This window comes from Symphodus melops (genome assembly GCF_947650265.1).
Source record: "Symphodus melops genome assembly, chromosome: 5".
Taxonomy (NCBI): Eukaryota; Metazoa; Chordata; class Actinopteri; order Labriformes; family Labridae; genus Symphodus; species Symphodus melops.
In genome coordinates this window covers 29,052,242-29,075,123 of record NC_136695.1, presented here as the reverse complement: position 1 = coordinate 29,075,123, position 22,882 = coordinate 29,052,242, and the positions used below count along the sequence as shown (strand labels likewise).

Below are 22,882 nucleotides of genomic sequence, written 5' to 3'. Positions count from 1 at the left end.
TGTTAAAGAAAGTCACAAATAAAAGGTTCTTCACGTTTAATGTCGACCTTTAATAAAAGTCACTCAGTTCAGTTTATTAAAACACTGACGGATCGTTTTTGATTCATACAATCACTGCGACACATGATAGAGATATGATGTACAGACTGGGTTTATTAATGAATGAAGAGCTGTGTGTGTGTGTGTGTGTGTGTGTGCGTGTGTGTGTTAACGGGGAGTGTGGCGTCTGAATTAGAGGCTTGAGAGGGAGAGGTTAAAGGTTTTGAAATGAATCCTGTTATTAGTTTCTCATTGTCGGCTCAGATGGAGGAGAGAGCGTCACGTAATGACAGTGTTCTTATCCAGCGTTATAAGTCTTTAATAATAATGATGCACCTTTCATTTCAAAGAGATTCAGTACAGAAGTATAAAAGTATGTGTTAATAATAAGAAGTATGTAAATGAGCGTTCAGATTTATGTGCAGAGTTTATCATGTCCTGCTTTAATGTTTACATTGAGAGCACAGTTACTGAAGTGTGTGTCAGCATACATGGCCAATAAAGCTCATGTGTGTGTGTTCTGCTCCAAACATTTAAAAAAAAAAAAAATCTGTTTCCGTCCACATCTATCTAAAAAAAACAAAAAAAAACAAAACTTGAATTTCCCTCGGGATCAATAAAGTATCTATCTATCTATCTATCTATCTATCTATCTATCTATCTATCTATCTATCTATCTATCTATCTATCTATCTATCTATCTATCTATCTATCTATCTATCTATCTATCTATCTATCTATCTATCTATCTATCTATCTATCTTCACATCGATTTATTCTTCCTCCGCCTCCCACTAAAACACTGCTGCTGTTTTATGTGCTCTCTTCTCTGTTTCACGTTGTCTTTCACGTTGTCTTTCACGTTGTCTTTCACGTTGTCTTTCACGTTGTCTTTCTGGTGAAACAGAAAGAAGACGCTCGAGTCTGTGCGTTGTTTTCAAACCGTACTGAATCATAAAGAGCCTCTGAACTCGCCGCTCCGTCCTGCAACGACACTGGGAGCATCATAGTGATTCGGTCTCTCGTGATAATAATGTCACCCCCCCCCCCCCCCCCAAAAAAAAGCAACCATTGTAATTAAAGCCTCAGCCTCTGAGCTCTTCCCACGCCGCCTTTTGTTTCCTCTTCCACCTCCAACGACACGAGCGAACCGCCTATTACTGGCTGTTTATCGCTCTATTCACGCCACAGACATCCAGTGACATCAGCTGAGCGCAGGGCTGCAACATCCACAGAGGTAAAGACAGTGTTTGTGTGCCTGTAATGATGAGCGTCTGCGCTGTCACCACAGGAGCTCGAGCACATTATCTCCCAGATGATGCACGTGGCAGAGTACCTGGAGTGGGACGTGACCGAGCTGAAACCAGTAAGAAACACGCCTCGAGCGCTCCGCAGAAAGCAGCAGATTCACCGTCTCTTAATCACACAACGAGTGTTTCGTTCATCCCTCAGATCCTTCAGGACATGATGCGAGAGATCGACTACGACCACGACGGCACGGTGTCTCTGGAGGAGTGGATCCAGGGAGGCATGACCACCATCCCTCTGCTGGTCCTGCTGGGCCTGGAGACGGTGAGTCCCCTCAGAAACCCCCACAAAAAAAAAAAAAAGAGCTACAACCTGTTTTTTTTTTTTTTTAAATATGGATCATTCTCCTATTTATAAGAGGTAATTCTTCCAAATTAGAAAGTTGTGATGACAGGTTTTCCTCAGACGTGGATTATAAAGCTGCAGCTGTTTAAAGCCCCAACAGATTAAAACTGTCTGCAGTTCATCAAACGTCCACTAGGTGGAACCATTTGACCAGTTTCAGCTGGGATAAGCACCAAAATGTGAGATTTTATGAATGAGCCTGATCTGGGTTTGATTAAAGCAGGACAACAAAGCAAAAGGAAAAAGAATAATCCAGAATAATCTGTACATCTCATGGTCTGCTCGCTTTGTCGCTGCAGAATGTCAAAGATGACGGGCAGCACGTGTGGAGGCTGAAGCACTTCAACAAGCCGGCGTACTGCAACCTGTGTCTCAACATGCTGATCGGCCTGGGCAAGCAGGGACTCTGCTGCTCGTGTGAGTGTTCAGGGTTCAATACCCGCATCCGTTTACACACAGAGGGGCCGACGCCGTCTGCTCGTGTGTGGTCGAGGCGGTGTTCTGCTGGCACGGCCTCCTGGACCTCTGACACACTGATGATAATGACAAATGTTTTGTCCAGGACACTCTTAAAAAACTGTTTCAATCTCAAAAAATGTTTTTTTCTGTCCTGACTAGATAAAAAACTGACTTTCAGACTTTTTTTTAATTTAATTTTATTTATTTTTTTTAGGCCCAAATTCTCCTGAAAAATCCAGATAAAAATCTAATTATCAAGAATATAAAACACAAACATGAGCCGCTGTATTTTTTGTCATGGGTCAAAATATCTGTCATCTCCAATCTGATCGTTTTTAATAACAGTTTTTTAGACGTCTCATTTCATGACTCTCAGCTGGTTCAATTAGCTCGCTGCTTTTACAAATATTTGTGACTTATTACAGAAATTCAGGCCTTCATGTCTTAAAGAAAGACGTTTATTTGGACTTGTTGGGAGAAAGAGGTTCATGATTAAAGGTGTTTCAGACGCTCTCGATGCTCCTGCACGTCCTCCTTAAAAACTGACTCGAACTACAGGCGCGAACAGAGTTACCCAGAGATCGTCTGCACGGAAGCTGCACCTCATATTTCTCATCAAAAAATATCAAATTATGAAATATCAAACACTTATATTTTTAAAAATAAATTTAGGTAAAAATTCAAATACAAACACAGATAATCTTATTTTCAAGATGTAAAAACTGGCGGTTGATTTGTTTGCAGACGTGGGGAGGCTTGGCTTAAATGTCAGGAACATTTTTATTGAACTTCTTTTTCTCTTGAGTTTTTTTTACACTTCTATATCATGTTGTTGTTGACGAGCAAAATGACAAGAAACTTCTTTATGAGCAGCTTAAAGTCAAAATATTGGCCGATGGGGAACGCACATTTGAGAGTCTGAAAATAAGACGTCTCATTAAATGACTTATTACATGAACTTCAGGAGTCAGTTTCTTTATCCTGAATTAAAATGTTTATCTGAACCTGTCGGATAAATGTGGCTCAAAAAAAGTCCAATATTTTCCTTTTTTTATTATTTATGGGGAAAATGTGAAAACGGAGTGGGAGAACGTTTAAAGGCACATTCTGTAGATTCTGCCACCAGGGGGCGCTGGGTCAAAACTGTAACCAGAGCTGAAGTCCAGGCAGGCGGGGAATCACGAGAGATATTCTCTCGGCTTCTTCCCGCCTCCCAGCCTCGATGAAAAAATGAAAAAAAAAACAACAACTTTGTGTTGACCGTAGTCATGACGACGACCTGAAGAAAAGAAAACGTTAAAGTATCCGAGTATGATCAACATGACGTTTATCACAGCAGCACAAACAATAAGAGTAGTGACGTTTCCACGGCAACGATAAACATGTCGTGCCTGTCGTGGAGGCGGCCACAACAAGATACTTCCTGTAACAACTACATTTAAAAAAAATGTTCAAGCAATGAAAATGGGGGGGGGGGGGTCAAAGGTCAACTGTCGCTGGGATGGGAGAGGCACACAGCAGTCACATGATGATGAATAAACACGTCCTTAGATTTCATTGTTTGAGTTTCTTCCTGCTGGAAAGTTTCCAAATTCCTTTTTCTCCCCCCGTCTCCCCAGTCTGCAAGTACACCGTCCACGAGCGCTGCGTGGCTCGCGCTCCGCCGTCCTGCATCAAAACCTACGTGAAGACCAAGAAAAACACGGAGGTGCGTCCGATTGGAGTGTTTACCGCTCGGCACGCTCGCATCAGAGCTGCCACTCGAGGCTCAGGACGAGAGCTTTTCTTCCTCTAATGGAATTTAAACAGCTCAATCTGCTGCTTAGCATCGCTAATCAGCAGCATCAGGTTTACAGGCAGCGACAGAATCCTCCTCTCATTTTTACTCGGCCTTGTTTATTTTCTTTCCCCCTCCTGCTCTCTTTTTAATTGTCGTGTCACTTCTGCCACGTGTAAATAAATCTTGTTTTTCTGCGCCGTGTTCTCTCCTCTCACTTCTTCCCCTCTCCGTGTGCCGTCTCTGCCTCTCTCCGCAGGTAATGCATCATTTCTGGGTGGAGGGGAACTGCCCCACCAAGTGTGACAAGTGTCACAAAACCGTTAAGTGTTACCAGGGCCTGACTGGGCTCCACTGTGTGTGGTGTCAAATCACGGTAAGACACCACCCGAGGAGAAGCAGCCGCCTCCTCGTTAGAGTCCCACTGCTTTTTCTACTTGAGTTTTTGTTTTAGCACCTCCGATACCCTCCGCCAATTTACACCCAGAAAGCACTTGTTTGTGGATGAGAGTTCATGAAAAATAAAACGACAGATACGGAGCAAATAAATCCTAAAAATAATCCCTGAAACGTGGATTGTTTGTGGTTAACGACGCTTCTTATTTCTCCTCCAGCTCCATAACAAGTGTGCCTCCCACGTCAAACCCGAGTGTGACTGCGGCCCCCTGAAGGATCACATCCTGCCCCCAAACTCAATCTGCCCCATCATCCTGGTAAGGCTTCGCTCCTGTTCCTGCTCGGAGAGTCTGACCTTGTTTGACTCCGAGGATTCAATCATCAACGTTTGTTCTCCCGCCGAGCTCTTTTCCAGCAGCAGAACCATTATATACCAAAATAGTCCAAAGTCCATTTCAGAGGGAAACGCTAAAACAAAGATGATCCTCTTTGTGTTGTTTCCACAGTTTTTTTTTTTTAGACAAAAAAATACATTTTTAAACATTTTAAAAAATAAGTAGCATCAAGAAAAATATATGTCTGCACGCTCGCAACAATTCGACCAGGATTTTCACTAAGCTGAGTGAACACTACACGACTCACGTCCAGTTTTTGGACCTGATTTGCCCCCCCCCCCCCATAAAAACCAGGGGGCGTGGCCTGATTCAATGCTTGTGGTATCATAAATATCAGACATGTTCGATATCTATGATTCCAAATCCTGGCAGATTTTCAGCCGATGTTTGTCTGTGTTTTTGTGTTGGATCGAATGAATAATTGATGTTGCTGTTACGCATTTTTAAAAGTCCTCGAGAAAGGATTATTTCTGTAGAAGCGTCTCTGTAACGTCCTGTTTGAGCGACTCACTGTGTGACCTTTGACCTCGCAGGAGAGGCAGACGACGCTGAGGAAAGACTCCCGCTCGAGTCAGACGAGCCGAGGGAAGATGCAGAGGGCGAACTCGGTGACGGTGGACGGTCAGGGTCTGCAGGTGAGCCTGCCGGAGACCCCCTTCCCCCCCCCCCCCCGCCTGCGTTCATCTTCTCACTCACGGTCGATCGTCCTGTTTTGAAGCGAGCCTGTGCGGTCGCTGTGTGTGGACATATGACGGTTCTCTGCGGGCCCTGCTGGCGCTCAGCAGAGCTGCGTTCAGTCTGATCGTCTCTCTGTCAGACGGCACGCCGGCGATGGAAACCTGCCGCCGCTCGTCTGTGCGGGCCTGGGAGAGAAATATGACGAATCATTCCGCCCGGCACATCCATCTCTGCCCCCTCGCCGGCTAACCAGCATAATAATCAAGATTATTATTTATAATTACAGGAAGTAATGGATCACTCCGGACTGGACAGGGCGCTCGTTAATTCACCCTCGGCCTGCTGGGATAGCAGACAGGGGGAGTTAAGCGCTTCATCTGTGTCAGGGAGAGCACAGGGCGAGTGACTGCAGGGAGAGAGAGACGCAGAGGAAAACACGCGACAGAGCAAAGACGAACACACACGCTCGATGTGAAGAATCAGAACCTGGTGTCGAAATACACGGACATTTTTAAGGCGGAGAAATAAAGAACACAATAAGTTTTAAACAGCCGATCTAATGCAGGTCTGCATGTGGTGGACACTGTAGCTTCAGTGTTTAGCCAGCTCTGCATGTGGTGGACACTGTAGCTTCAGTGTTTAGCCAGCTCTGCATGTGGTGGACACTGTAGCTTCAGTGTTTAGCCAGCTCTGCATGTGGTGGACACTGTAGCTTCAGTGTTTAGCCAGCTCTGCATGTAGTGGACACTGTAGCTTCAGTGTTTAGCCAGCTCTACATGTGGTGGACACTGTAGCTTCAGTGTTTAGCCAGCTCTGCGTGTGGTGGACACTGTAGCTTCAGTGTTTAGCCAGCTCTGCATGTGGTGGACACTGTAGCTTCAGTGTTTAGCCAGCTCTGCCTGTGGTGGACACTGTAGCTTCAGTGTTTAGCCAGCTCTGCATGTGGTGGACACTGTAGCTTCAGTGTTTAGCCAGCTCTGCCTGTGGTGGACACTGTAGCTTCAGTGTTTAGCCAGCTCTGCATGTGGTGGACACTGTAGCTTCAGTGTTTAGCCAGCTCTGCGTGGGTCTGTAAAGCTTTCTGCGTTCTAACCTCTCTCCATGTTTCATCTCCAACATTGATCCTAGTTTGAGCAGCTTTCTGCTGCTGGAGCTTATTAGAAACATGCAGAGGCTTTTTAGCTCGGGTACAATCACTTCTATCTGAAGCAGTTCCACTGCCCGCTTCCATCGCTGCAACACCTGTTCACCTGATAACTGCTCTCATATCTGGCAAACCCAGGGGCGTCCAAAACGGCCTTCAAAGCCCCGCCTACCTTCTCTGGTCCAATCAGATCCAGAGCATTCAAGGAGCAGAATCTAAAGTTAGAAGGAGGACATACTGGCTGCTGCACTTTTTAAAAAAAATTAAATAAATGATCCTGCTGTTTAAGATAGAAGTAAACAACTGATTTTGTGTTCATACGCCACTGGAAATAGTCCCCAAAATAAACTCGTATCATTCTTGGAGGAAGGTCTGAAAGAAGACACGGACTCAACACAGTAGAAAAATGAAGATCCTTCTTTCTTATTAGATGAAAGAATCACCTTTAAGGGAACATTCATGTGATTTATTTAGCTTAAGAAATACCTTTTTAGTGACTTTATCACTGCTCTACCTTTATAATTAGATTTTATAATTAACACGAGATTAAATCTGGGCTCAAGTAAAGAAGAGACGAGCGCCCACACTTTGGTGTAGAACAGGTACCACTTGTGTGTCTCTGCGCCGCAACGGGGGAAAAAGTAGGAGCTAACTGGGATGACTGGCACGGCTTGGAAGTGCGGTACACACTCGATGAAGCATCTGACGGATCTGTGTTGAAAGTGAATTCCTGTGAAGCATCCTGCAGTCTCCAAACACCGACCGTTTGTTTTGACATCTCCCATTCAGATCACAACAATGGAGGGCACTCATCCTCTCCTCGTGTTTGTCAATCCGAAGAGCGGGGGGAAGCAGGGCGAGAGGTAAGTACACAATCTGTCTCAACATGCTACAAGAGGCCTCTGAAGCGCCGCTCGTCCGCCCGCCGAGGGGCTGCAGCGCCGCCGCCGCCGCCGCCGCCTCTGGCTGCAAAGAGCTGCAGGCTTACATGGTCAAATAAAAACACAATGAGCACACACACACACACACACACACTCTCTCTCCTGGCTGTCACGGCCCCGACTCGGCCCCCTTCTTTAACCCAGAGCTAATTGGCTTATTACTGAAACATATTCATTCACTCCTTATTACGCCGGCCCCTCATCTGTTTAAATTATGAGATCAAAATACGACTTCAGCCAGTTGATATAATGAAAGTGAAATTAAAATGAATTAGTCTTTCTAATGGTTTCACCTCGGGGGGACGCGTCCAACCCCACTGCCCAGTCCACTGCCGAGTCACGCTGTGATTGGTCGCTGGCTGAGGACTATACTAAATTCCTTTTTTTAGATATAGAGTAAAGTGACTTTACTGTATTTGCATCCCTCAGGTTGATCTGAGTGAGTCGGCCAACGCAGGACAAGAACAGGGCTCAGAACTTAGAAAATTAATTTTAATGGAAAGGAAAAAAAAGATTACCGGCGGGTACCGGTGGCCTAGTGGTTAGTGCACGCCCCGTGTATAGAGGCTGTACAGTACTTGAGAGCGAGCGAACCATCCTCCTTTTTCCCTGATGTTATTCCTCTCTCTCTCTCTCTCTCTCTCTCTCTCTCTCTCTTCCCTGACCCAACTGTCCTATCTATTAAAGAAAATCATAAAAAGCACCAAAATAAATAAACCTTAAAAAAAAAACGATTCAGAAACAAGTGAAACTAAAAAACTAACAAAGAATTTAAATAAACATCAATAAAAATCCTAAAAAAAAAAATGACTCCAGTGAAAAATATAAAAATGAAAAGAAGATAAAAGAAGATCCACAGACCGTTAAACGTTAGTCTGTTTTTTCTAACGACTTATTGGTCCGATTTATTTCCTGTTTTATTTTGTCATCGTCCCCTTTGTGTTCCTGTAATATTCTGTCCTCACTCGTCCTCTTTTCACGTCCTTGCGTGGCGTTTTTCCTTTGGGGTTTTTTGGGTCGTGTTTGTTTTGGACATTTGGCTCCTTGAAAAAAAAAAGAAGTGAGTCGTGGCGTTATCGTTGCATCGATAATGTTTTTTTGGGGGGTTTTTTCTGCACGTGAGGCCTTCATTTGTCTTGTCTACTTTGTGATCAAACAGTTAAATTTCTCTCTCTCTCTCTCCCTCTCTCTCGTTCTCTCTCTCTCTCTCTGTCGTTCTCCCTCCCTCTCTCTCTCTCTCTCTCTCTCTCTCTCTCTCCTGTAGGATCTACAGAAAGTTCCAGTACCTCCTGAACCCGAGACAGGTGTACAACCTGGCCAAGAACGGACCCATGCCGGGGTACGTGGAGAAACGAGCTCACCCTTTTTATTTGAGCTTCCGGTCATGTGACCGACGCCGAGGCCCGGAGGGCTCGGGGAGTTTGGACCATGTTGACGTAGTTCATGATAAGAACAAGAATATTTAAAAAATCACTTCCTGTCAGTTGTTAAAATCCTCTGAAGCAGCTGATGAATGAATTTCAGATTCTGCTGTTCGGTATTTAACAGGTATCAGGGACCAGTATGACCCAGTACGGCCAGTAAAACACATGCAATGGAAACGAAACTGTGAGTTACTGTTAGAAAAATGTGAACTTGTCCTTTAATTTTCATTTAAATTAGAAACATCTTCAAATAGAAGAGAAACAAAGTGAATCTGAAGTTGGTTCGGACGTCTCGAGCACGCGGTCTGATCACACGATTTGACTCGGAGCAGCCTCAGACGGCGCTTTGTTCTCGTCAGAAACAAAAAGACAGACGGAAGGCGTAGCGCGAAGTCGTCGCTGGCGTGTAATAAGCAGCTTCACATGCAAAGAGAGGCCTGCAGCATTAGAGCCTTCAGTCACTTCCCCTCACACACACAGACACACAAATGAGGTGAGTCCTCACGTAACCACACGGTCATGCTGCATGTGAGCCGGTGACACGCCGACAGAGAGGGGTGAGCCTGTCGCCATACCACATGTGATCACGCATACAGACGAGGAGTCTCTCCGCTGCAGCCGCCGCCGCCGTCGCCTCTCTTATGGCGCATGATTAGGAAAATGAATGCATCATTTACATGCAGCGGGCGGCGAGACGTACAGGAGTAACTCGGCGCCGTGCTGCATGCTTGTTTGGCTTTGATTAGATCTGAAAACAGAATCTTTGTGGCTTATAAAAAATAAATACACAGCGGCACACGCAGGGGGGACAAAACAGCTCCGCGAGGCACGGATTGTGCCGACGCAGCTCCAACTTTTCCGAGCTGACCTTCCGTCTCAGGTTTTTTACTTTTCTGTCGTCGTCGTCGTCGTCCTCGCACGTGGCCTTTAAACATCACCTGAAGCTCCTCCCCGGAGCTGGGAACTTTCCAGATGACCTTCCTTTTTTTCCTCTCAAACCTTGTTAGTATTTTGTCAAGTGCACACACACACACACACATACACACACACACACACACACACAGAGCGGCGCACATTAGCTAGCTGACCGGTCACCGTTGGACACTGCAGGCCGAGACAGCCGCACGCACTGCTGTCAATTAGCTGCCTCTCTAATGCAATCGCAGCAAATTAAGTGTTTGTTTCTTGGTATTTAAAGTTGCCTTTCATGTCGGCGGCCGTCTGTTTTGCGTTTAATAGGGTTTGTGGTCCCAGTTGGAGAGTAATTGAGCGAATCATTTACCCGCCATACGAGGCCGTGAGGGCTGGCTCATTCAGTTATTGTGAAGGAACGGAAGAAGTTGGACTGATCATTGCCTGTCATGATCCAATTAGCCGTCCAACAGGCAGGCTAGCTGGCTGATGAATAATTGTCAGTGCCACATGTGTTATTTGTTGGATTAGAGGAGGTTTCAGCTCATGATCGGCACACAGTCTGCCTCGTGAACACACAACACTCTCTCTTCTTGTCAGCAGAGGCTGCAGGGGTTCGCCCCCATACGTCTTCATAACGTCCAAGTCTTTAAACGCCTCATCAAAATTCATTTCAGATACTTTACTGGAGCAGAAATAAAAAGAGAGAGAGCTCGTCCTTTTGTTTAAAACTCCGTGAAATAACGACATTTAAAAAGCTCAAAACTCAAGCAGGAACGCTGCTGAGTGACGGGACGTCGCCTTCTAACCGTCTCATCACATCCAGAGGGAACGTTTGCTGAATCCGAGGCTGTCGGATGGATTTAAATAGATGCTGTTGAATTCATTTTAAACAACACCAAAAGCATTCGTCTAATATCTATGAGAAAATAACTTACTCAACAGAACATACGCTTGTGTGTGTCTCCAGCGCTAAGCTAATGTTTTGCACATTTGTAATAACTGATGTTTTTATTTATTTGATCAATAAGTTCCCCCTGTAAGGAGAAGCTGGAGTCCCGCTGGCTGTGTTGTTGTCAGAGCTGTGTTTACAGGCTCCTCCCCTTGTGTATAAAAGCTGTTTGAGTCAACGAGAAGAAGAAGAACATACTCACTGATTATCTGGATGAAGAGTTTTTAGGTCGTTTTCATTTCTTGTGATTTAACGGGTCTCTCGTCCCCGTGCTGTCTGGAGCCTTTGAACACTGACGTTGAGAGAGAGAGAGAGAGAGAGAGAGAGAGAGAGAGAGAGAGAGAGAGAGAGAGAGAGAGAGAGAGAGAGAGAGAGAGAGAGAGAGAGGGAGGGAGACGAGTTGTTTTGTAGCGGTGATGTTGGAAAGTTTGTGTTTTCTGCCTGCAGGTTGAACTTCTTCCGGGACGTTCCTAACTTCCGAGTCTTGGCCTGTGGAGGCGACGGCACCGTGGGCTGGATCCTGGACTTCATAGGTGCATTTTAAATTCTTACCTGTCGTTTGATTTGATGTTTTTGTTTTTATCCTGTGATAACAACTAACATGATTAAAAAATAAACAAACACAAAAAAATACATGTAAAAGGATCCTCCCAGCGCATGCACTTTGGATCAGCACTGTTAGCACTAGCCTCCTGGCTAACATTAGCTTCCATCGGCCAGCTGCCTCCTTCTCTTCTTCTTTCTCTTTTCCAGATTAACATAGATAAACTTTGGGATTTAATATCTACACTGCAGCCAGCCAGCAGGGGGAGCGTTTCACTCTTTTGGCTTCACTTCAGGGCGAGGGATATCGTTGTCCGTTCTTTATACAGTCACCTGCTTCCCTCCAGGAACGATTGTTGTAGCTTCACACTCTGAATCTTTGTCTTTGTGCAAGAACAAGAAAATAAAAACTGATTTAATTTTTGCCAGTATTAAATATATTTTTATACATTTTTAAATCCATCATTTCTCTGAATGTTGAGGCTGAAAATGGAAAGTGTAAGGTTTGTATGTCAGCACTTTAATTATTTTCATGTTGGGTTTCAAAGTGCTTTGATGACGTGTGAGAAAACAACAAACAAGTCATCATTTGACGAAAGAAAAAAAAATCACCTGTCCGTCGTCCTCCGCTCGCTCGCTCGCTCGCTCGCTCGCTCGCTCGCTCGTGAAGTCGAGCTTCTTGCTCTGGCTCTCAAAGATTGCCTCAATTTTTTATCAATCAGAAACAAAGAGAGGTAATAACTGCTGGGACAAACACGTCTCTCGAAATAGACGGTACGGCGACTTTATTAAGTTTTTTTCTTTTACAAACGGTGCTGAACCTTTTTTTTCTCTCTCTCTGCACTGATTTCTTGTTGTTGTTGTTGTTGTTGTTGTTGTTTGGCCTTGTTTCACTGTTGTGTTGTGATTTTTCGCTGCTCCAGATAAGGCCAACCTGGACAGGAACCCCCCCGTGTGCATCCTTCCTCTGGGCACGGGCAACGACCTGGCGAGATGTCTGCGCTGGGGAGGAGGTACTGACTGCAGCTGTGGCTGAGTTTGTCCTTTAAATGTTTATAAGGTGAAAAATAATCACATAATCATATCAATAATCCATATTGATGTTGGTTTGGAAAAACTCTCCTGAGCAACAGATAAACGTCAGAAGTCATTTTAGGTGAATCACTAAAAGCTCATCATCATTTCAGGAGGACTGCTCCCTCCTCACAGCGGACGCCGCTCCCTGTCAGACGGGAGGGGGCGGAGTCTCAGGCAGGTTGAGGAAGACGCAGCAGAGTCCTCTTTATGACGCTATGACGAGAATATTTGTCTTTTCTTTCAACGCTACGTGTCGCTGAACAGAATCTGAATGTGAAACAAAGTGTGGAGAAGAACACTTCACACACACTTCTTCACAACACATGAGAGCGCGGAGATCGTGGCGTGCAGACAGTCTATGGTCGGGCAGCAGCCACAGTAAATAAATGTCACTCCCCCATCCTATTGGCTCGAAGTCAACTTGCCAATTTTCCGAGAAGTGAAGATCTATATCAAAAGATACACAAAACCAAGAATCAACAGAAGAGTTAATTTGTATTTCATATTTAGGTTTTTTTTTTTTTTTTTATGTTTCTCTCCTACGGCGTCAATTACGATTACATGCCGATTTCCAATTATGCAAATTAGGTGATGATGTCATACACCGATTTCTTTCTCTTTTGTCTGAAAGGTTTTTCTTATTTTTGCGACCTCATGGTCTAAATCTGATGTTTAACAAGAGGTCAGTGTCCGTCAGACAAACAGCTTTACTGTAATAAAGCACATTAAAGCAGAAAATCCTGGTTATATATTTTATTTTCGTCTCGAGGCTACGAGGGCGAGAGCCTCCTGAAGATCATGCGGGACATCGAGAACAGCTCGGAGTTGATGCTGGATCGCTGGAAGATCGACGTCACGCCGACCGACAAGGAGGAGCGAGGAGATCCGGTGCCTTACAGCATCGTCAACAACTACTTCTCCATCGGAGTGGTGAGTCTCTCCGTCTCTCCGTCTCTCCGTCCGTGGTCGTCTCTTTGGCGAGTGAAGAGGAGTGAAGGTGATACCTTTGTGATGTCATGAAGGGAAAATCTCCAAATGGTCAGTTTGAGCAGCTGGCTGACGTCACTCAGGCTTCATTTTTAAACTCTGTGATTCTTGTGCTCCAGCTTCTCTGGATCCTGTCTGAGAATCAAATCTCGGTTCTATTCAGCGGGTTCTCTTTGTAGCAGCAAACTGCAAACACATACAAACCAGAGAAGAAGAAAAAACAGGTTGCTTGTGAAAACAAGACGCCTCTGACTACAAAAAGAAAAAAACATTGCACTCAGGAGCTCCGGGATTCTCACTTTTACAAGTGTCAAATATGGCCGACTCCGTTAGCAAAGAGAAACCTGTTAAACTGTCAGTTTTTTGCATCGGCATGATTTTGATCCGACAGCTTTTTGTTCACATTTTGAAAAGTTCAATCTTTAAATATTCTCTCCAGTTTTAAGAAATAAAGTGCACTTAATGCAAACAATGACAACGAGTCACCCGTCAGGCAGCGGCGCCCGGTACAGAGGACACTTTTCATTCTTTTGCATGATGATTAATTTACAGTAAAGTTTTTACTTTATTACTGTAAAATAGGTACGGGGTGGAGTCCCTGTGTGTCCCTGCAGGGGGCGCTGGAGTCCCCCGTGTGTCCCTGCAGGGGGCGCTGGAGTCCCCCGTGTGTCCCTGCAGGGGGCGCTGGAGTCCCATGGATGGCGGTCTCCGTGCTGGAAATGCTGTCTCAGGCTAACTCTGAGTCAAGCTAACGACAGGCTGAGAGCTGAGGCGGGTTTTAAGCCTCCTGACAAACCGTTACACGGCGCCCACCTGTCAATCAGCTCAGCTACACGTCTTATTGTGAATAACTCTGATCCTTCATCCAATCAAAACTGCTGAGTCATCAAAACATTCCCCCCCCCCCCCCCCCTGTACAGTGTGTGTGGATGGAGACATGAGCTAATCACACCTATTTGGTTTTTTGAAGCAGGCTGTAAACATGTTCATGTCTGCTGTAAAAAACAGGCTGTTTGAATGGGTGTGTATGTGACTTCCTGTGCTGCTGCAGCCAGCCTCTAGTGGACGCTCCAGGTACTGCAGGAGGTTACACTTAATCATCAGCTACATTTGCTTGCCGTGTAGTTATTCGGCATTTATGGCTTTAGCTCATCTCTGGTAGCTGTTTTATGTGGACGGATTCCTGGAACGTCATCGGCCAGATTAGCGGTTAAATAAAATAAAAATAAAACTCTGCGAAGGAATCCAACTACAGCATGAAGACTTGTGTGTGAACATCACCTGTATGTCTTCAGGAAGGTGGTCGACGTACTGTAGTGTCACCTTTATAGATTTTAGAAGCACTCCCGTCACGAGCGAGCTTTGCCTTTTTGCATCTTTTTTTTGTTTTTCTTGTTTGCAAAAATTGCACAAAAAAAAAAAAAAGATCCTTCTCACAAGACGCGCTCTGAACCGTGAACATGGATAGAGAAGAACCCAAACCTGAGTGTTGAAAGAGGATTTCAGCTCACAGCCAGAGAAAGAAGCACTTAACACCTTTTTTTTTTTAACTCTTCCACACCAAAGTTAAGTTTAATTATCGGGACAGTCGTCTCGGTCGCAGGGTGGGAAAGGTGCCAGTCAACAGCTTTAACCTGACAATAAACTTAAACAGAACAAAGACGGCTGCTGCTGCACACCATGTGCCGCGCCTCACTGATTCCACCTTGTTAAATATTTCTGTTTATGAACAAGCGCTGGGAGTGACGGCATAATCAGTCAATTTGTTATGTTTTGATCACTGTGTGTGTTCGGCCTTTATTGAGATGTGCTCCAACATGAAGTGTGTCTGATTGAGAGACAGGCCGCGTTGTGTGTCCTGCACCCCCTCGCCGTCCATCTCCACTGTAATGACACTGATTTCACGTAGCTCATGTTGGCCATTACTGATAAATGTCAGGGTGGAAATATGGTAATTGACATTTGCAGGTGGTGGAGGAGGGAGCCCGTGGATGTTGTGAGTTTTCGTGCAGACTGTGGCGGGAGACGTAAGTGATGCATGGCCTCTCAAATGTTAGTTGAATAACACGTCCAGCCGGGAGCTCCTAATGGCCGCGTTAGAGGATATTAAAGGACAGCGCTTGTTAACATTGTGACAGAGGAGAACAATGGCTGCCATCCGTCTGCAGGGAGGATGAACATATGGGGAAGTTGTTACAGGGTGAGATAAATCTCAGAGTGATGATCAGTTCATTCACTCCACAGAGTGAAAAAAAAAAACAAGGTCAAACTATTTTCTCTGCGTGGGATTATTTTGTCGCTCGTCTCTTTAAAGACAGATTCTTTCATCTTCTTCTCGCTCCCTTTCGAATCGTGTAAACTGGTTTTGATGTTTACCGGGGCAGATCGAAGGACGAGGCTCTGACTCGACGGGACGCGGCGAAGTTATCGTAGTGACTCTACGTAAGCTGCGAATTTAGACCACGCCCCCTCTGATGGCTGACGGGGGCAGATCAGGCCCAGAATCTGTCGTCTGCTGCGTCCTCGGCCTCACAGAAGCTAAAGAGACATGATGAGAGGAGGAGGAGGAGGAGGAGGAGGAGGAGGAAGAGGAGGAGGAGGAGGAGGAGGAGGAGGAAGAGGAGGAGGAGGAGGAGGAAGAGGAGGAGGAGGAGGAGGAGGAGGAAGAGGAGGAGGAGGAGGAGGAGGAGGAGGAGGAGGAAGAGGAGGAGGAGGAGGAGGAAGAGGAGGAGGAGGAGGAGGAGGAGGAGGAGGAAGAGGAGGAGGAGGAGGAGGAGGAGTGTCTGAAGAAAACATTTGAAGTTTTAAGTCTCTGACACAACAAAGAAACGAAATATCGACCAGCTAAAAGTGTGTTCTTGATAATTAAAGCGCTGACGTCGATGTTTTTTATTCATCGTTGATATGAGACAGAAGTGTTAGTGATGGTCACACACACACACGCACACACACACACACATTCTGCATCGTAAGCTGGGAAGAGGAGCGGTGTGACCATTAAAATGAAACATCTTTGGCGTGCTGCATGAAGTCGCTCTAACCCCCGCGTTCTTTGCACTGTTAGCGGGATTAGCGCCCGGCAGGCGTGATGATGACAAATGAAGTTGTTTGTGGGGGATTAAGAGGACTTTGAGCTCTCTATGGAGTCAAGTGTGATATCATCTTTTGTGACACATTTTTGCATCAGTTTTTTTTTTTTTTTTTGCTTTCCGTTGGCAAAAAAAAAAAAAAGAAAATTACAATAAAGATTATGAGACAAGTGAGGCTGGTAATTACCTCAGAGATTATGCAGATGGAGAGCAGATTGTTTCTGTAATGACACCGAGGAAAGCGAAACATCAGCAGTCACAGCCGTCACGGAGGGAGAGCGTCAACACCAATGTATGGAGACGTCAAAGGACTTCTGATTGAAAGTTTGCATTTAAAAAAAAAAAAAAAAAGAGACTTGAACATCCCGAGTTAAATTTAAAAACAAGAATCCAGGTGATTTAAAAAAAAGCTTCAGGATCATTTCTCTGTAAATTCTTCCGCCCTAACCTTCTGCCACAGCCCTGCAGGACGGAGAATTAATGTGGCCGTCCCTTCGGGAGGATGTGGAAGTGACGTGAAGTGTAATGATCTCAATCAGGGCCAGGGGTGAGAGACAGAACTAATCACAGAGCGCACCCCGCTACCATAATGCAGTCAGTCGCCCTAATGACCCCGGCGCGCCCGTCAAAGCCATTATTCTCCCCCGTGGTGAAAGGCACATCAAAGCGCTGGGGCCCACTCGTAATTGGACTAAACTTTGAGCTATGGCAGCACATTACACATGTCCTGGATTAATTTGGGTGCCAGAGTTTTACATTGGTAATTATTCGACGGCAGCTAGGGGGGAGAGAGAGAGCGAGAGTGAAAAACACGCCGCTGCAGTGACGGGGTCAAAACCTGCATGTATGTGCAGGTCGCCTCACCGTGAGGAGGTTGCTGGTTCGAGTCCCCGCCTGACAGGAGCCTCTCTGTGTGCTCCTTTGGTTACTCTGCTGACTCTAAAATTGTCCGGAGGTGTGAATGTGGCTTGTTAAACTCTGTCCAGGGTTTTAACCCCGCCCCTCGGCCAATCACAGCCGGGATCAACTCTGACAGCGAGCAGGAAAAGTAAATCAAATGGACGGATGGGTTTTTTATTTAGACACTTTACTGAGGCAGCAGTAAATAACATGTTTGGTCGTGGCGAGTGTTCAGGTGGAAATTAAAATGTGTTCATTGTTAAATTTAGGATGGACTGTTTATTTTGCGTCTGAACTTTAGTAACCTTTCCCACCTTATCTCCCTTTATGGGCTGCAATGTACACAACACATTACAGTAAGAATACAAGGATAAAGACAAAAAAAAATCTGCACAAGTTATTATTAGTACGGGGGTGCACTGAACAGAAAGTGTGTGTGTGTGCATGTGTGTGTGTGTGTAATATAATCATGTAAATACTTTGTGTTCTTTGGGATTTCTGTCCGTGTCGGTGTGAGGCCTCCTAAAGCGCTCGCCGCTCGGCTGCAGAGTGACAAATTGGCCGCGCTCCCTCCGTGGCTGCTTGAAATCGGTGTTTACTGTTGCAGAAGCTGCAGCGTGCTTGTGTACAGATCTGTAGATAATAGAGCTCAAACCAAAGGGGAGACAACCTCTGCTGCTGCCGCTCTCTTGTCTGCAGCTATTGTCCTGTTTGTCAGAGGATCAGCTTCGCGCGCTCTCTCAGATACATCCATCATCTCGGCTCTCCGGCTGGCGTTGGAAGCGTGAGGTGAGTCTGCGGGGATCGGCGAGGATTCTTTTGGTCTTCTGCTTACAGCGTCTTGAAGAGACATCAAGAGAAGCTCCATTGATTTCCCCCCCCCACCCCCCCCACTCCCCCCCCCCCCCCCCCTCCTCTCTTTTTGGCTTTCTCCTAAATGTGTGTACAGAGAGCTAGCAGGGGGTCCTCCCTGTACGTGCACTTTCAAAAGTGCCACTCAAAACGGAGCGGGTCAAAACAGATTGCTTCAGTGGAAGTTGGGGGGGGGGGGATGAGGGGGGGGGGGGGGGGGGACAAGCCCAAAAAGTTTACTCCAACTTCGTCTCACTCTTTCCTGAGCTGTTCAGAGCCGGATGACTTTGTCGAGAGTTTGCTCCCTCTCTTTTTTTTCTTGCCAGCGTTTTTTCCTGCTGACTCCGACTCAGAAGTGTAAATTAAAGGAAATTTCAGCGGCGTTAATCTGCGTCGTTCATTACTCCAGACTCTGCAATCTGTTGACAAAGTCCCCCCCCCCTCCCGCTTACTTTATGACATAACGGACTTCATGCACGTTAAGGTTGGATTAATAATAAACACCTTTTTAAGAAGGGTAAGATCAAACTTTGTTTTAATAAGCTTCGACTCGGGCTCAAGTTTGTGCTGCTGTGATTTGTTTTAAGAGCTTCAATGCTCAAGATGAAAAGTTCAACTCACATCGATGCTGCTTTAACTGATGAACTTGTGATGAAAACGAGTAACGAGTTAGATTTCCATAAAACCTGTTTTTATCATGTCGTCCATGATCGAGCTCGTCAGCTCAGACTTCCTGCTTTGTCATTAAATCCTCTTTTTTTTTTAAAGAGAAGGGATCGTTTGGTGACATCATGTCCACCTGACTCCAGTCTGAGTTCACGTTTTGCTTTCCTTATCAAAATAAATTCTTGGGGTTCCGGTGGCCTAGTGGTTGGTTTGTGCGGCCCGTGTGCAGAGCTGACCGGGCTCCTGAGAGGCCCCTCCCCCCCCCCCCCCTTTATGACCCTGCAGCAATCTGGGAGTTAGTTCAGATACACGGAGCATTAAAAACTTCACGCTGCGTCGCCGTGCTTCACTCGAGACGGCGGAAAAATCACGAGGAAGGAAGGAAAGAAAAACAATTTCAAAATAAATGAAAATTAAAACAGCGAAAAACTAATCTACAATACTTCAAGACGAAGCGAAGAAGCGAAAAGGTTCCAGTGAAGTCTGTTATAACGTGAAAATAAACATCAAGATTATTTAAAGATTCAGATTGAAGGAGGCTGAAGAGAGTTTCAGCCGACCTGAGTGTTTTTTAGATTCACGAAGCAGAGAAACTTCACGCTGCTGCTGCTTCACGCTCGTTCCGACGGCACACGGGTTTTAAAATCCGTGCGTTGACAAACGTGGTGCATGTGCACGGATCCTTAACAGTGATTTTATTTTTACTATCCTGAGCTTCAGAGATCTCTGTCACGTCTTAAGAAGAAACAGATTCTGATCACTTCAGTGCAGCTGGTGGAGTCAGTCTGCACACCGCGAGCGGCTCCACCTCGCTGTGACGCCTCGGGCCCGAGCCCCTTCGTAAAGACGAGAGGACGGGTCTGACGAAGCCGCTGAACATGAATCCGTGTACAGCACGCCTTTAAGGTCACGTCTCCGTGTCAGGGTTGAAAGTAAACCTGACTGTGGAAAGTCACGCCTACGCGCTGAGGCGTCGCTGTCGGTCACACCGTGAACATATGTTACATGAACTGTTTCACTTTGACACTAATAATGCTGCACTCGTTGTACGGAGAGCGAGACGGGTGAGAGGAGGGTCGAGGGAGACGTATAGAGAACGGGGGGGGGGGGGGGTTAGAGCGTCTTGGTTGCCGGGGTGTCTGCAGCACCCTGTAGGTTAGCTTGCGAGCTGTGATTACTCACAATGTGTTTAATTAATTAGCCGGTGAGGAGACGGCGTGCTGTTCATCAGGGCGTCTGTCAATACGTCTCCATCCCCGCCACCGCCGCTTCCTGCACGCCGCTGCTTTCACCTTATAGAAACAGACTCTGGGGACGTCTCGGTGTAACCGCGCGGTGTGAAGTTAGCAAAGTTAGCTAATGAGGAAGAGACGGTCCTGGTTGGAATCAAAGGATTTTGAGCTCTGAGAGTGCGTCGGACACTGACCTCCCAATGTGAGGTCCCGTGAAACCCAGATCCTGATCATGGAGGTCTAAAGTCCGGAGCGTGGAGCCGTGTAGCTGTTTTAGCACCGCCCTGTTAGCCATCTGTATGCTAGCCCAGCTCTCGAGCTACGCTATTGTTTAAAGTTCGGACCCAGAGCCCACGAGTCCCGCTGGTCGCTGGTTACCATTTTCTCTCGTGTTTGACAACAAACACTGAACAGAGTTTCTACAACAGGTGACGTCACCCGCCCAATCGGAAACCTCGTCTCTGAACGAGCAGTCAGGCGTACGAGATGTCGCCGTTAAATTGACTTGGAACAACAGATAAACGCCGGCTGCTGACGTCGAGTCGTGCCACGTTATTTGCCGATGTGTCGATGTCTTTGAACAGGGCCGAACCGCTGCACCTGTGCGTCCTCGATTATGATCCAATGAGGGAGGAAAGCATCTTTACTTCACTTTGATCTGTGCAACACACTAGCATGATGTTTTAGTGCGTTTTAAACCGTTTCCTGTTTGGTAATCTGTGAACAAACCGACCTGCAGGTAAAGTGACCCTGACCAGCTGACCTGAAGCTGTCCCCTCCTGTCTTTTCAGGACGCCTCCATCGCACACCGTTTCCACGTGATGAGGGAGAAACACCCGGAGAAGTTCAACAGCAGGTACGTTTGTTTGCCGTCTCTGTCCGTGTGCTCGTGGTTATGCATTAACCCCAGCGACGCCTAAATGAGCCGTGCTCGCCCTCCATAAAACCATAAAGCCGTGCGACAGAGGGTCCGATTAGATCAGGTCAACTCAGGTCACCGCGTTCAACAGATGAGACGCAGCTGAAGGGGACGATTTGGTTTTATCTCACTCTCTTTCTTTTTTTCTTTGTGATTCTTCTTTTGTTGCTTTTTACTCTTTTTTTTTTTTTTTTTTTAAGTGTGTCAGGGCGACATTTGGAAGATAAAAAAAAAAAAGCTGAGATGTTTCCGAGAATGAAGTTTTACTGAGGGGTACGGTGGCTGGGAAGTGCAAAACACAACAACAAAAAACAAGTAAGAAATTTAAAAAAAAAACTTCTGACGGAAAAGCTCGGCGCCTGTGGTTCCATAATCGTCTTTTTAACAGGAAGTAAATGCTCCATACGCCTTTGGTGCCAGGCGGAGAGAAACATTAACAGAGGAAGCGAAGCAGGAGGGTCAAAAATATGACGACGTTTTGCACAAATTATGGGAAAAAGAGAGATTTTGCTGTCGTGGTGGTTCAGTCACTGCCGGGTCACCGCCTGCCTTCGGTTCATCCCCTCTCCATTAAAAGTTCATGTCGTTGTGTTTTCTTATTCCGTGTGTTTTGTGAGTCGTCGATCGGGGGGGGAGGGGGGGGGGGGGGGGGGAATCTTCCAGAATGTAATCCCTGTGTGATGTGCACACACAGACCTGCAGAGCCACCGTGTGTGTTGCCTTCCTCGTAATTGAACGTATTTGCTCTGCGTGATGGATGAACACGCCTCATGTTTAGCATGTGTGATGATGATGCTGCGGAGATGCGCTCACCTTTGCAGATGAACAAATATGGCATCCTCGTCTCCATCAATATTTAACGTCTCCCATACGTCTCCACTAACGCCAGCGAGTAATTGCAGGCCTAATTGAATTGTGCTTGGCTAGTTTGACATCATGGATCAGTCAGACTGATGACACACAGCCTCCTAATAATCCCATTTGTACTCATTATCATATTTCCCCCCCGGCCTTAGTACAACATTGAGCCCGCTATCAGTCAGCTGGTTGTTGCTCCTTCATGCAGACAGAGCGGCCAAACGAGCCGATGAGAAGTGAGAGGAGGTTTTGATTGGACAGATTCTACGCAGGCCTCGTTGTTTTACTGATTTACAGTGAAGTTAGCGTAGCTGAGTTTTCTGATAAGAGGACGACAGGATAGGTCGTTGTTATGGTTCACAAGAAGGTAGAAAAGTCAGCACGCTGCATGTCCTTTTTGATCCAGTAGATGTCGCCCTTGAGCTCCAGCATGAAACCAAAACAAGCGGCTGTTTTGGCCACGCCTCCTCCAAAGACACACCTCCAACCCGTCTCCACTCGAGTTCACATGAACCATGATTAAGCACAGGCGGTGGACAGTTTTGCCCCTGACCTGAGCTTTGTTGTGTTAGCATGCTAATGTTAGCGCCACATTAGCATGCTAACTTAGCTCGTAGCTTCATGAAAAGGAGCGTGATCTAAAAACTCTTCATCCAGATAATCAGTGAGTATGTTCTTCTTCTTCTTGACTCAAACAGCTTTTATACACAAGGGGAGGAGCCATGTAAACACAGCTCTGACAACAACACAGCCAGCAGGACTCCAGCTTCTCCCTCACTGTAGACAGTCAGGACTCACACTCACATTCACACAGGACACACACTGGATTCATGAGATATTTAACGTCTGTTCATCGTTTGTATCAGCTGATATATCGTCTTTGTCTGCACTGTAGCGGAAGTACCTTCATGTAGGTAAAGCAGCATTTCAAAATAAAAGCACCTGAGGCATAGACGGGCATATCCAATAAGCTGTTCAGGGCGGGGCTA

The 22,882-nt window shown here is 46.1% G+C and overlaps 1 protein-coding gene across 3 annotated transcripts in view; it reads left to right on the top strand.

Annotated features, from left to right (window-relative positions):
- Positions 1–22,882, top strand: part of dgkb (diacylglycerol kinase, beta) — a 56,861-nt gene that overhangs the window by 14,943 nt on the left and 19,036 nt on the right. For all 3 annotated transcript variants that reach the window (XM_079343610.1, XM_079343611.1, XM_079343612.1), the window contains 13 exons: positions 1,331–1,405; positions 1,492–1,611; positions 1,992–2,109; positions 3,771–3,859; positions 4,188–4,304; positions 4,543–4,641; positions 5,253–5,354; positions 7,331–7,404; positions 8,747–8,821; positions 11,218–11,303; positions 12,237–12,326; positions 13,160–13,320; positions 20,908–20,972. In XM_079343610.1, coding sequence (XP_079199736.1) covers positions 1,331–1,405; positions 1,492–1,611; positions 1,992–2,109; positions 3,771–3,859; positions 4,188–4,304; positions 4,543–4,641; positions 5,253–5,354; positions 7,331–7,404; positions 8,747–8,821; positions 11,218–11,303; positions 12,237–12,326; positions 13,160–13,320; positions 20,908–20,972 — 1,271 coding nt within the window. The remainder of the gene's footprint in view (positions 1–1,330; positions 1,406–1,491; positions 1,612–1,991; positions 2,110–3,770; positions 3,860–4,187; positions 4,305–4,542; positions 4,642–5,252; positions 5,355–7,330; positions 7,405–8,746; positions 8,822–11,217; positions 11,304–12,236; positions 12,327–13,159; positions 13,321–20,907; positions 20,973–22,882) is intronic.